This window comes from Cryptomeria japonica, chromosome 4 (assembly GCF_030272615.1).
Source record: "Cryptomeria japonica chromosome 4, Sugi_1.0, whole genome shotgun sequence".
NCBI lineage: Eukaryota > Viridiplantae > Streptophyta > Pinopsida > Cupressales > Cupressaceae > Cryptomeria > Cryptomeria japonica.
In genome coordinates this window covers 384,851,878-384,865,980 of record NC_081408.1, presented here as the reverse complement: position 1 = coordinate 384,865,980, position 14,103 = coordinate 384,851,878, and the positions used below count along the sequence as shown (strand labels likewise).

Here is a 14,103-nt window from a genome sequence, read left to right as displayed (position 1 = left end):
CTTACAGCTTAAGTTTTTAATGTCAATCTTGTATAAATCAAATGCCACTATGATTTTTGTTACCAAAAATGATGCAAAAGCCCTTGCACATAATTTGTGGACGTTCTTTGTTAGGAATGAGTTTATTCAACAAGGGAAGGGCTTGTTAGGAGTGCAAATGCCCAAATAAAAATATGGACTTCAATTACAACAGGAACGGGACTTTTTCATTCATATATGCTCATTGTATGATTCCCTTGTAACATGTATACTCAATGTCATGCTATATTTGTGTTGGTATCCATGTAGGACCCAGCAACCCCTGTTTTGTCTTGCAATTTGTGCTGTTTGACAAGGAGAAATATTGAGATAAATTCTTCGTGGGGCCTTTTGTCCTATAAAAAAACGAACAAAGAAATCAAATGTTGTAGAAGTCGCCACTGAGATATTATTTGAGCTGTGATAATCCAACAAGATTGCTGAGGGGTGGAACAATCAAATCTGGTATTAAAAATAGAAAAATCAAACTATATAATGGATCTAATGTATAAATCAACACCAGAAAAAAAAGATAACCGAGGCACTTATACTGTATGTAATAAGGAATGTAATTGCAAAATTTACTTTCAAAAAACCCATCATGTGAAATTTCAAATTTCCATTACCGCTTGTTCCAAACGGAGGTCCAAACTTATTTTGCTCCTAGCACTGCTCTTCTCTTTCTCCTTCTCCTCTCCCTGTAAATAAATCATAATTCAATACTATTTAAGAGAAATAGTACATATATACAAAACCATGTAGAAAATAAGAATAAAGCAAAAATCAGTACATTACACAGTTCAATTTTTGTCTTCATTGTACATGCTACATAGGCATGAATAAGACAGTTTATTGATAATAGAATGCTATATACATGTGGTGTAGTGTGGTGTGGTGTGGTGTGGTGTGATGTGATTGTTGTTACTAAATTAATTTGAATTGTGGTAATTGATGAGTCGCATACGTATTCCACCATTCTGCACACCCATTTTCTTTCTAGCTCTGCCTTTTCCCTATGTATGAATTCCATGGTCATGATCAAAGCTTTGCACCACAATTCAGGGATGCATTCTAGAGAGAATATGCATTCTCATTCTTCAATATTTTTTGTGCTCACAAATGATTATGCAAAACGTGCATAAATTTTTGTTGGTAGATAGTTTCTTTTCTCCTGCATACATGGTAAATATTTTCGCCATATCATATTTTACTGTTATGTTGAGTGATACATTTTTTACATCATTGTCATTTTGCATCCTTGCCTCTGCAAATAAATAGTGTCACCCTCACAATTTCATAAGATGGCATTCACTAAAAATTTTGAAATGTGCAACATGAAAGCCTAAACCCTGAGAGAATTAACTAGTAGTCAATATCGAATAAGATGGAACCAACAAGGATTATAACACAAGAATGTTAATTTAATAAACATGTTTGAGAATTCCATTGGTTTACACAACATTTCACGAATAGGTTTTGAAAAATATTAAAGGAAAGTTTGAGAGTGATACAAAGAAGCGCACTAACGAATATTGGAAGACAAACACGAAAACACTTAAAATAAATGAGAGGAAGCTGAATATGAAATGATTCTAGATTAGAGGGTATTATATTACTATTGAATAAGATGGTAAAAGTACTAATCAGGAAAGTAGGAAACTAGTGTTTAAATGTAAAACCATGTGACAACAGAGGAAATTTCCTATCAAGTATTGTGAAAATTGTAATATGCAAATCTTGTATCAGTGAATGCCCGTTAAACCGCAAAAATTACAAAGCTGATAACGGTTGCATAACACTCAATTTAATGATTTTAAGATGCTGAACGTGCTTTCAAAATATTGGTTGAAATTGCAGTGATCAGTGATATCTGCAATCCTATCTGATAATATCCAAGCAACATCTTACAGTTTGGTAACATGCAACAGCTTTTGTCGTTTGATAATGTTTTCTTAAGCTATGATTCGCATCGTTTTCATTAGTAAATGTGACTTTTATTAACTCAGTTTCTAGGGATCCATTTGAAATATTCTTAGATCATTTATTCAAGAAAATACCAACAATATTTTGCTATTTAAAATTTTTTAAACATGATAAGCAATGTTGAACCTGTTGGTTTTGGGAACCCCTTAAACAATTAAAAGGTTCATGAATAAACAGTTAGTGTTGTAAAAAGAGATAAATTACACCATTAAACATGAAAATTAACAAATAAAATAAATTGCTGAACCTGAAAATTGCACACATACAGCTCTACTGAGCTCAATTGTTTTGATATATTATTTTGAAAATTAAATTAAATTTGCAATCATTCTGTTGGCTCCTATCCTTACAATTATCAATTCGTTGACTGCTGTACTCAAACAAACCTCAGATAGACCATAAAAATTTTAAAAAATGATAAGCAATGTTGAACCTGTTGGTTTTGGGAACCCCTTAAACAATTAAAAGGTTCATGGATAAACAGTTAGTGTTGTAAAAAGAGATATAAATTACACCATTAACCATGAACATTAACAAATAAAATAAATTGCTGAACCTGAAAATTGCACACATGCAGCTCTACTGAGCTCAATTGTTTTGATATATTATTTTGAAAATGAAATTAAACTTACAATCGTTCTGTTGGCTCCTATCCTTACAATTATCAATTTGTTAAGTGCTGTACTCAAACAAACCTCAGATAGACCATACTAGAGTGTGAATGTGGTATTATTAAGAACTGGGCATGTAATGTCCCCTTTTGTGATTTCCTATATTTTGCCCTAGAATTCCCAAAAGGGTAATGAAGTAAATTTAGGAAATGCAAATTGCCAATCTTTAAATCTTGATTTAGATCCCATCACTTGAAAATATATAAGCCTGCTGATTATTCTTATTAATTCTAAAATTGATTGTTTCTTCCTTGATCGTGTTTGATATATGAGTACTTCTGCTCTTATCCGATTGCCTAATTCCTTTAACACTTTAAAACCATATTTAGGAGACACATTCCTTTGAAAAGAGACACCCATTTTAAGGGTCATATCTCCTCATTGCTTGACTTATCATTCAAATCAGATCTGCTCTTCTGATTATAGATTAAATGTTGCTTCCTATTTTCTTCCCCGTCCTCCCACTTATATCTTCAAGTGAGGAGGAGTCACACCTCTTCATCATGTCTACCCTTGCAATTGTCACAACCTTCATAATTATAACCTTTTAAAAGAGCCACAACCCTTCATTATTTCTGCTCTTTTGAGAGAATCACTTCCTTATTTCCTTCCCATTCCTTCTTCCATTTACCTTTCCTTAATTCCTATGCTCAATTCCTTTTCTTCCCTTCCTCATTGTCCTCTATCAAATGAACTTTTCTCCCTTTTATATCCCATGTTTAAGGGAGTCAACTCTTCATAGCATGCCTCTTGACTTTTCACTAAACTTATTTAACTTGTAATTATAGTATATTATTTTTCATTATTTATTTTTTTATTTTTTTATTTATATTTTAATTTAATTTTTATTATTTATCATTAAATCATATTTTAGATAAGGGACATCATAGTCCACCCCACCCAAAATTGCTTGTCCTCAAGCAATGATCATGAGTGTTTCAAGATGACTCCCAATATGAAATGATTTTGGAAGCACACATTAAATAAACTTGTTGTAAACACATCAAACATGATGCAAAGCATATTCAAGACATAATACATACATTAGGAAGGCACATACTCACATGTAGTAACCATGCATGAAACACATCAGGTATGAACCAAACATGGAGCATACACATAAAAACATGGAGTATACATATGAATATATGCAAACATGGAGCATACACGTAAATACTTGAAGTATACACATGAATATATGTAGACACAGAGTATACATTCAAATACACGTGTTGTTAGATCCCTTCGTTTTCAAGCCAAAAAGTGGGCCTAACCCTAATCTTGTTGCTCATAATCTATTTTGTGCAAGAAAGTGGGCCTAACCCCATATGCTACTCACAATCCATTTTGAAACAAAAAGTGGGCCTAATGCCAACTTTCTACCCATAATCCATTTTGAGCCAGAAAGTGGGCCTAACCCCATCCTTCTACCCATAATCCATTTTCAGCCAAAAAGTGGGCCTAACCCCATCTTTCCACCCATGATCCATTTTGAGCTAGAAAGTGGGCCTAACCCCATCCTTCTGCCCATAATCCATTGTGAGCCCTTTGGCTAGGTTGCATTAACTACCTTTCACGGGATGGCAAGAAGGATTGCTCTGATACCAATTGTAATATCACCTTTTGGCCCTTTTGGGATTTCCTATATTTTGCCCTAGAATACTGTTGACGTGGATGAAATCGCATTGCTGCAAACTCCATACGGCCAACGCAGAATAGAATAGCCGACTGATTGAGTATCCTACCCTCTCTTGAAATAAGGGAATCCCTAATGCTATTTTCTACGATTTGATCAATGGGGATAACCTCAAGGTTTCTTTTGTCAGGTCTTGACTGCGGGATCTCTCAGTGGTTTGATGTGTTTTTTTTGCTGGAAACACAAGGGGGCTTACGTTTGATTGGCAATTCCATGTACAAATTCCCAGGGACTTCTTTTGGTTTTCTTTCAAGTGATGTTGGTTAATTTGAAGCTGATTTAGCAGGACTGCAGATTTCTAAAAAAAAGGGGATAAAATTGGGAGGAAAGAAAGGAAGGGTAGGGAGAAAGAGAACTGTAAATGTTAACTAGGACAACAGATTTACCCAAGCAGACAGACACCTCCAGGAAACTAAATTAAGCATCATCAGTCATTTAGACACAATGTTTGCATAAACTTAGTGCAATCTTCAAAGGAGAAACCAGATTTTCATATTATCAAATACAATATTAGAACTTCTACATCCATGATATGTGTTCATTTGATAATCGAACTGAATCATAAAATAGCCCAGATTAACAATGCAGAAAGGAAAGAAGCAATCAGCTATCCTCTAATGGTATGGACTGTGAGGATTCTATCAGATGCTTGGTAAGAACTGCTGTGCAAAATGAATAGACATAATTTAAAAGCTTTCTAATTTAAATGAAGAAGACCATGCACTCACAAGGAAATTTGAAGGTAATTTTAAGCCATTGTATTAATTCCTGCAAAATTTCTTCAGAGCTTTCGCAACAATTCAAGAACTTCCTCCCAAATGCGGGAAAACCAGTCCCCTTAAATAGGTTTCCAAAAATGGATGAATGGCCAAGATCTAATCTAAACAAGTGGCCCAGATTCATCCTTACAAAAAGAGGGACCCACACTCATAAATAGGGGGATAAATATCTACAACTACCCCAAAAGGAGCAATAACTACCAAAGGATAATTACCACTTTGAAATAATCCAAAAAGGGGAGGTGCACAAAAAACTTTACAATATGTTGACCAAAAGTCAACTGTCACCTTTTGGGACAAAAGTGCACTTTTTAGGACTTGGAGGGAAAAAGGCATTTTTGAGAAACTACTTTCTCTATCCTGGTTTCACATTCCTTTTGCAGAAACTGGTCTTCGCCATGCAGGTATTCTCGCCATAAATCACGACCTGCTGCTCGTTCCTCGCGGACATATTCCTGAAACTTGATGAATAATTGGAAGAGGGGATTAAAAGGCGGCATGGGAGGGTGGCGAATTTTGTATTGCATGCCCTCGAGATACTGGTCCACGTGCCTTAAACCGTCCTTCCAGCTGGAGCGATTACGCTCGAAGCACAATATGTCTGAATGGAACTGACCAGCAAAACTCAAGTCTTCAATGGAATAAGAAACCTTATCTGCTCCCAATCTTTCCTCCCAATCCGGCCGGATTACACTGTCGGACAGGTCATTTATCCACCCCGAAACCATTGATCGGAGGATGGTCTTGCCTAGTTCTTGCATGTTCCCCAGAATTGCCTCACATGCGTCATTTTCTTTGTCAATAATTTCCTGGGTGTCGTTCTTCATGGTGACGGTCCAATACCATTCCTTGAGAACACTGATGCTATGGGGATTCAGGATGTCAGGCAGTGTGGGAATTTGTGTATGTGTCCAAAAAAGAGCTCTTAGGAGGGGAAGGGTAGAGGCCGCTACTTCATGCATGTGAAGGGATTCTCTCTTTACTTCCAACAGCCTGACGAGAGTGAGCTCTCGAAGGAGAGCCATTTCCTTTACTTCTTTGAGGATCTGTTCTCCCTTTTTCTTGATGTCTTGCACCCATTCCTTAACGGCCTTTGCGGTATCCCGGATTCCTTCAAATTCAGTTGTGGTCCTCTGCGCCAATGCCATTGGGGGAATATGGGATTCAGAGGGGTTGTGTAGTGGCCGTAGGAGCTTATCGATGTATCCCTCGGCTTGTTCAACACGGGCCCGATACATATCCTTTTCAGCCGTGACTTCCTCGAGCTGTCTGAGTATGTTCTGCACTGAGTCCTTAAATTCCTCCTTTTCTTGCTCTTTTGTAGCTCGTCCGATGGGGACAGTCGTAATGCTATAATCTGCCAGGGTTATTTGATCTGCTGGCTTGTTTACGGGCGGGGTAGCAATATGAAGAGTGCGGTTCCTTTGCCCATCCTTGGTTATCTTAGAGTATGTTCTCGGTTTCTTCTTCCCTTTTGCTTTTGTTTGATCCATTCGTGAGAAGATGTCTTCAAGGTCGATGGGCGCCTTGGTGGCGGCCCTGCGCTGAGCTCTGGCGATCAGCCACTCTTGAGGCACTGTCTGGGTTGAGGATAGGGTTAAGTTAGCACCTTGTGCTCCCATGCTTCCAACTGGCTGATCACAAATTAACAGCTGTCCCGCCATCGGAGGGGTGGAAGAAGGAGGAAGCTCCTTGTTTGCATCTAAGTTCTCCCCTATCTCACTGAATAATTGTCTGACATCTTCCTGTGATGGTGGCTCCTTGGTTCCCTCGAGCTCATGGATCTCGTCTGTTCTTTGTTCCCCTTCGACAGTTGAGTCGTCCTTGGCTGCATGGAGGAGTAGTAATTCATGGCGGCTCTGCTGGGTAGGTTCATGCACTTCGATCCCCTGGGTGGATGGGATTTTTCCTTCCTCTATCTGGTCACCCGGCTTAGTCGGATTGGGGCCCTTTTGCTCGGTGTCCGGCATATCTGGAGCAGGAGGATCACTGGCTTGGAATGCCTCTATGTCGCTCTGGGAAGGAGGAGCAGGTATGCAATCCAAATCTATGGCGTTGTCGGACGAACTGGGGTCCCTTGAAGATGAAGTGGTTTCTGGCCTTCTTATGGGAATCTTCTCCCTCCTTGTTCTCTTGGACGTCCGAGTCCCTCTGCAAGCCTTAGCTTTCTTCCTTTTCTCTGGTTTTTCAGCTGATGTCCTTTCGTCTTCGGAAGACTGAGAGTCGAAACTGCCCATCAGATGGTAAGTAAACTGGACCCCTTCATGGACTAGCCTCTCGATCTGGTGTTGTAACCACTGATCTGTGTATCTTGCCGGGGCTGCCATGACTGCTTCGAAATCCGTGATTGGGTCTTGAGACCAATCAACGCCTGGCAAGAGATGCCTTACTGCTTCGAATTCCCGGACTTGGAGACAGTTCCCCGAGTCTGTGAGTTGATCCGGGACCCGACGGTACTCAAAGAGTCGCATTTGCTGCACACTCAATCTAGAATATTCCCGTCGCCTGACTTCGTAGTCATCGGAGCAATTTTTCCAGTAATCTTCAATTGACTCCTTTGCTCTGTAGCGCCTACCGTAAGCTCTCTTTGCCAAATTGTCATGATCAAAACATTTTCTTGGAAAATGTTCCTGTAGGCCATAGGAGGCTAGCTCTACAAGGGACTCTTCTGCTAGGGTGGGAGTTCTCAATTGGACATCATGGTTGCCTATGATCATTGGAAATGCGAATCCAGCTTGCTTGCTCTCTCGTAACAATATGCCGGCAGGGCGTGATTGTCTTGCCACCTCCATGAGGACTACTTTATCGGTCGGGTACCGCGGAAGTCGAAGGGGGGCACCTTCAAAGCCAGCAATTCGGATGTAGGAGAATCTTGGGAACTGAATAAACCAGGCCCCATACCTCTGCACTAAAATGGTAGCTTGCTCTGAGAGCCTTATGTGTAACCCTCCCTGCATTAGCCTGACTAGGCGCATTGTGAAGGCGTCGTTGACGCGTTCGTATTGTCCAACCGCGTAAGCCGGGCTGCTCTTTTCCCTTTGAGCTATATCCTGGTAGTGCAGCTGCGGGTAGCAATCATAAACTTTTACCTGACCAGGCCCATTCCCGATCCCTCCTTTCATTATTAATCCTGGCAGTGGCTGGTTCTTTGCGAATATATAGACCAAATAGGAGGTCATGGTGAAATACTTCTTTGTCTCAAGCTCAATCAGCTGAGCGTGGATGTTATCACTTATGATCTGGGCCCAGTCAAACTTAGACTTTCCGGCAAAGACCTGTTCTGTAAAATAGAACATCCATTCTTCAAAGTAGTTGGACTTAGGGAGTCCCATGACTCGACTAAGTAAGGTGACCATATCGCCATGTTCATTATGAAAGTCACTTCTGGGGGTCTTTTTCACAATCCTGGTGCTTGAAGGCCTTTTCTCTTTGAACCATTCTTCGTTAATCAATGCCCTGCATCGGGCTGGGTTCATATCATATGCCCCCTGTGCCTCGTCCATTGTTGTAGCTATGGGATTATTTGGAAAGGGGATATCAAATGCATCACCAATAGCCTCAGGGGAGAAGTCGGCAATAGTGATATCTTCCAGAAGCACTAATCTGGACTTTGGCTCGTAATGCCGAGCAGCTTCCACTACTAACTCATAGTTCTGGATTGCTGGAGGAAAACCTGCCGCTTGGGCGATGCCACTTTCTAGCATTTGCCTAGGCCTACCATATGCATTGGGTGAGAAGACCCGATCCCTGAAATCCTGAATATCAATATGGCCAAGGTCGGTGTCACCAATGTTGTCCCAGATGCTCTGGACCTTTGACTCTCTTAACCCTCCTCTCTGGTACTGATACTTCATTCTTTCAACTTTCCGTGGGACGTCTGATTTGGATGCTCGTGAGGTTTCTGCTGCAGCGGGTGTTTTTGATGATTTTGCCGCTGATTTAGGCATTTATCCTGCACAGCCAGACATGGATTACAAGGTGATACGAGAATGACGATGCGGGTTAGATAATAACAGAAGTGTTTCAACAGACCGAGATTAGTTTAAATATCATTCTGGGCTAACAATCTGATTAACTTCAACAGCATCATATTCCTAAAGATTTATGACTAAGCATTCTTACTCTCGAATTTTTTGGATTAATTTTAACAAAGGCAAAACATGAGAATTTTGAAAAGAGACGCAGTTTCCGGCCAAACCTTGGGAATTAGTCCTAAATTTTGGATGTTCGAATAACGAAGATGCAGACTCTAAGCATTTCAAATTTTGCGTATTTGTTTATTTGATTCACACATTTTAAATGACCGTACGCGATAAGGCGTACTTACCTGATCGGAGCGAATGATGGGTGATTGCCCGACCTTGTTGCGGTGGGGCGAGCGGATGACCCTGCAAAATTTGAATCCCAACGGTTATCCTTCCTGTTTAAATTTTCGCAGTTTGGAAGATGAAAGAGGATTTATCAATTTCACATGGTTCTGTGCCTAGCAACCTGAATTTTAAATGGTTGATGGGAGGACGATGCAGTGTCTTACCTCCTTGTTTTCGGATTTAAGAGTTCCTTTCGAATTTTGAATTGGAGGTTTTCGAATCTAACCTTCGCAGGTTTGCTCGTCCTGACCTCCGCGTTACACACTGTGCCTTCTGCGTTAATGTTTTGCTTGCTTTTTGGACTTCGTTTTTAAACTTTCACCTTGGAATTTCGGACGCTTAGGGTCCGAAAACGTTGTTTGCCTGACCTTGTTGAAGTTCGAACGCAGGGGTCCGAAATGCGTTTTGTTTGCACTGCGTTAAAACTCAACACTGCGTGTCGTTCGGAGCTTAGGGTCCGAAGTACGCATCTTAAGGTCGCTTTTAAAACCTAACACTTGGTCTTTTTCGGAGCTTAGGGTCCGAAGTGCGTTTTGATATGTTTTAAAACCTTAACACGCCCTTGTCATTCGGACGCGGGGGTCCGAAGTATGCATTTCGATGTTGCTTTTAAAACCTTACTTCGCCCTTTTCATTCGGAGCTTGGGGTCCGAAGTGTGCTGTTTGATATGTTTTAAAACCTTACTTTGCCTTTTTCGGAGCTTAGGGTCCGAAGTGCGTGTTTCGATATGCTTTAAAACCTTACTTTGCCTTTTTCGGAGCTTAGGGTCCGAAGTGCGTGTTTGATATGTGTTTTAAAACCTTACGCTTTTTCTCCTTTTCGGAGCTTAGGGTCCGAAGTGCGTGTTTGATATGGTTGCTTTTAAAGCCTTACGCTTTTTCTCCTTTTCGGAGCCTAGGGTCCGAAGTGCGTGTTTGATATGTGTTTTAAAACCTTACGCTTTTTCTCCTTTTCGGAGCTTAGGGTCCGAAGTGCGTGTTATAATGGTTGCTTTTAAAGCCTTACGCTTTTTCTCCTTTTCGGAGCCTAGGGTCCGAAGTGCGTGTTTGATATGTGTTTTAAAACCTTACGCTTTTTCTCCTTTTCGGAGCTTAGGGTCCGAAGTGCGTGTTATAATGTGGTTGCTTTTAAAGCCTTACTTCGCCCTTTTCATTCGGAGCTTGGGGTCCGAAGTAGGCATGCGCCTGCGTTAAAACTCAACTTTCACCTTGGTTGACATTCGGACGCGGGGGTCCGAAGTGGGCATTCGCCTGCATTAAAACTCAACTTTCACTGAAGTTCGGACCTAAGGTCCGAAATGGATGGGTAGTGTTATGTTTTTCGAAAATTTTAACCCTTTGGAAATTTCGGACCTAGGGTCCGGAATGCGATTGCCACCTTATGCTTTCAAAATTTTGAATTTTCACCTTCGGACACTTAAATCCAAAAGGGGGAGCGCATAACGTTTCCCTTTTACCTCAACTTGACTTTCGCCAAGTTCGGACCTGGGGTCCGAAATGTTTGCATTACGTTAAGCTTTGAAATTTTGGAACAAACTTTCGGTATTTACGCCCGAAAGCCAGATCAGTCAAGAGGACTCATTGGTTCATTATTCCAACGTTGATCAGCTTACGAACTGATCACGAACTCGCTCGAGGAGACACGAGAAACTCTGCTTCGATTCTCGGGATGACGATCAAAAAACTCAAAACTGGAAAGGGGGGACCCTGTCGGCGACAGGGGGCGTGTGCAACGCACAACAAATACCCAAAAAGGTATAAAGTAAATTTAGGAAATGCAAATTGCCATGCTTTAAATCTTGATTTAGATCCCATCACTTGACAATATATAAGCCTGTTGACTATTCTTATTTTCTTATTAATTTTGAAACTTCTTTCTTCCTTGATCATGTTTGATATATGAGTGCTTATGCTCTTCTTCGATTACCTAATTCCTTTTACACTTTAATACTATATTGAGGTGACACATCCCTTGGAAAAGAGACATCCATTTTAAGGGTCGTTCTCCTCATTGCCTGCCTTATCCTTCAAATCAGATCTGCACTTCTAATCATAGATTAAATACTGCTTCCTCTTTTCTCCCCCTCTCTAATTGAATTTGGCCCCCCACTTATATCTTCAAGTGGGGAGTCACACCTCTTCATCATGTCTACCCTTTGCAATGGTCACAACCCTCATAAATATCACCTTTTTGAAATAATCACAACCCTTCACTCTTTTTCCCCTTTTGAGAGAATCACTTCCTTATTTCCTTCCCATTCCTTCTTCCATTTACCTTTCCTTAATTCCTATGCTCCATTCTTTTTTTCCCTTCCTCCTTATCCTCTATCGAATGAACTTTTCTCTCTTGTATATCTCATGTTTAAGGGAGTCACAACTCTTCATAGCATGTCTCTTGACTTTTCATTAAACTTAATCAGCTTGTAATTATAGCATATCATATTATATTTTATTATTTATTTATTTATTTATATTTGAATTTAATTATTATTTATTATTATTAAATCCTATTTTCGAAAAGGGGCATTACATGGAATGGTGTCCACTGTCAACAACTAAAATTAATTAATTAACTAGTCAATTGATTTATCAACATAGTTGTTCATACACCTCATTCACTTAACTAAATCAAAATGACTCGTAACTCAACAAATATACTACTATTAACTCAACAGATGGATGGTAAGTTATAATGCAACTGTTCTGTCAGTTCACATATTCACAGCTGTTTACAATTATTGAAAAAATTCCAATGGAAAAAAGAGCATTACTTATTTAATTTTTGTCTTCAAAACCACCATTAAAGTGCATAATCCTTCAAATATAGCCACATATCATTAAAAAAAAATCTCTATCTTTTTCTCATGATAAAATTTTCACCATTCAAATGGATCTTGTGATGCTGGAAATGTTTCACAAAAGAACAGTTTCATTTCATTTATTAAAAACTGATCTGACTTCATATATGTAGTATTTGTCTCGTGAAATTAGAATTAATTTAAGATATAATGATAATTTTATATGTTCACAAAAAAGTGAATGGTGTTGTGGAAAGGAAGAATAGAACAGTTAAAGAAACTGCTAGAACCATGATGATTGAAGGAAATGTTCCGCATGCATTTTGGAGAGAAGCTGTAAGTACTGCAGTATACACTCTTAACCGGGTAAATGTCAAAGGTGATACTGGTAAGACTCCTTATGAGTTATGGTTTGGTCATGCTCCTACTGTTAGATATTTCAGAAGTTTTGGTAGTAAATGCTATATCGAAAGAGATGAAGATCTTGGAAAGTTTGATGCTAGATGTGATGAAGGAATCTTTCTTGGTTATTCATCTAAAAGTAAGGCCTATCGGTGTTATAATAAAAGATTGAGAAAGATGGTTGAAAGTGCTTATGTGAAGGTTGATGAAGGTAATATAAGATAGATTAGATCTTGCGGATATGATTCTGATGATCAGGATGTCAGTTCAAATAAAGGAAAGTCAGTGCAAACCCAAAATCAAGTTCAAGTTGATCCAAAAAAGACAGAGAATCAAGGAGAAGTTGCAGATATTCAAGAACCTAAAAGTCAAGAAAATCCTAGAACTCTTAGGTATGTGAGGTTGAATCATTCACAAAATCAAATTATTGGTTATAAGAATAAAGGTGTGATGACTAGAAGAAGACTTGTTGAAGAAATTTGTTTAATTTCTAAGATAGCCTAAGAATGTTGATGAAGCTTGCAAAGATGAGAATTGGATTAAAGCTATGGAAGAATAATTGAATCAGATTGAGAAAAATAATACATGGATTCTTGTTCCTAGATCTAAGGATAAAAATGTAATTGGAACTAAATGGGTATTCCAGAATAAGTTGAATGAATAGGGTGAAGTTGTCTGAAATAAAGGTAGACTTGTTTGTAAAGGTTATTCATGGATGGACGGAATTGATTATGAGGAGACTTTTGCTTCGGTGGCTAGAATTGAAGTTGTTAGATTATTTCTTGCCTATGTTGCTCACAAAGACTTCAAAGTTTAGCAGATGGATGTCAAATCAGCCTTTCTTAACGGAGAATTGGAAGAAGTCGTCTACATTGAGCAACCGGATGGATTCCAGCTGACAGATAAAAAGGACATGGTTTGTCGGTTGAAGAAAGTATTGTATGGATTGAAGAAAACCCCAGGAGCCTAGTATGCCGAATTGGATAAGTATTTGATGAAGCTTGGATTCAATAAAGGTACTGCTAACAGTAATCTTTATTTCAAGATTGATCAGAATAATATTTTGACTGTTGATGTTTTTGTTGATAACATTATCTTTGGAGGAAAGATTGCCTATGTAAGAAATTTTTGAAGAGATGCAGAATGAATTTGAAATGTCTATGATTGGTGAAATGAAATTCTTTCTGGAATCGCAAATTACTCAGTTGGATAAAGGTATTTTCATATCTCAATCTAAGTATGTGAAGGAATTGTTGATGAAATTTAGTTTTGAGGATTCTAAACCTATTGGTATACCTATGGTGACCGGATGTACGCTGACAAAGGATGATGACTCTCTAAAAACTAATCAGACCAGATATAGATCTATAATTGGTGGTTTGTTGT

At 39.0% G+C, this 14,103-nt stretch overlaps 1 protein-coding gene across 1 annotated transcript in view; it reads right to left on the bottom strand.

Annotated features, from left to right (window-relative positions):
- LOC131074641 (tripeptidyl-peptidase 2) overlaps window positions 1-14,103 on the bottom strand; it is a 284,234-nt gene that overhangs the window by 90,636 nt on the left and 179,495 nt on the right. The window contains exon 28 of the mRNA XM_058011296.2: window positions 645-716. Within this exon, the coding sequence (XP_057867279.2) occupies window positions 645-716 (72 nt within the window). The remainder of the gene's footprint in view (window positions 1-644; window positions 717-14,103) is intronic.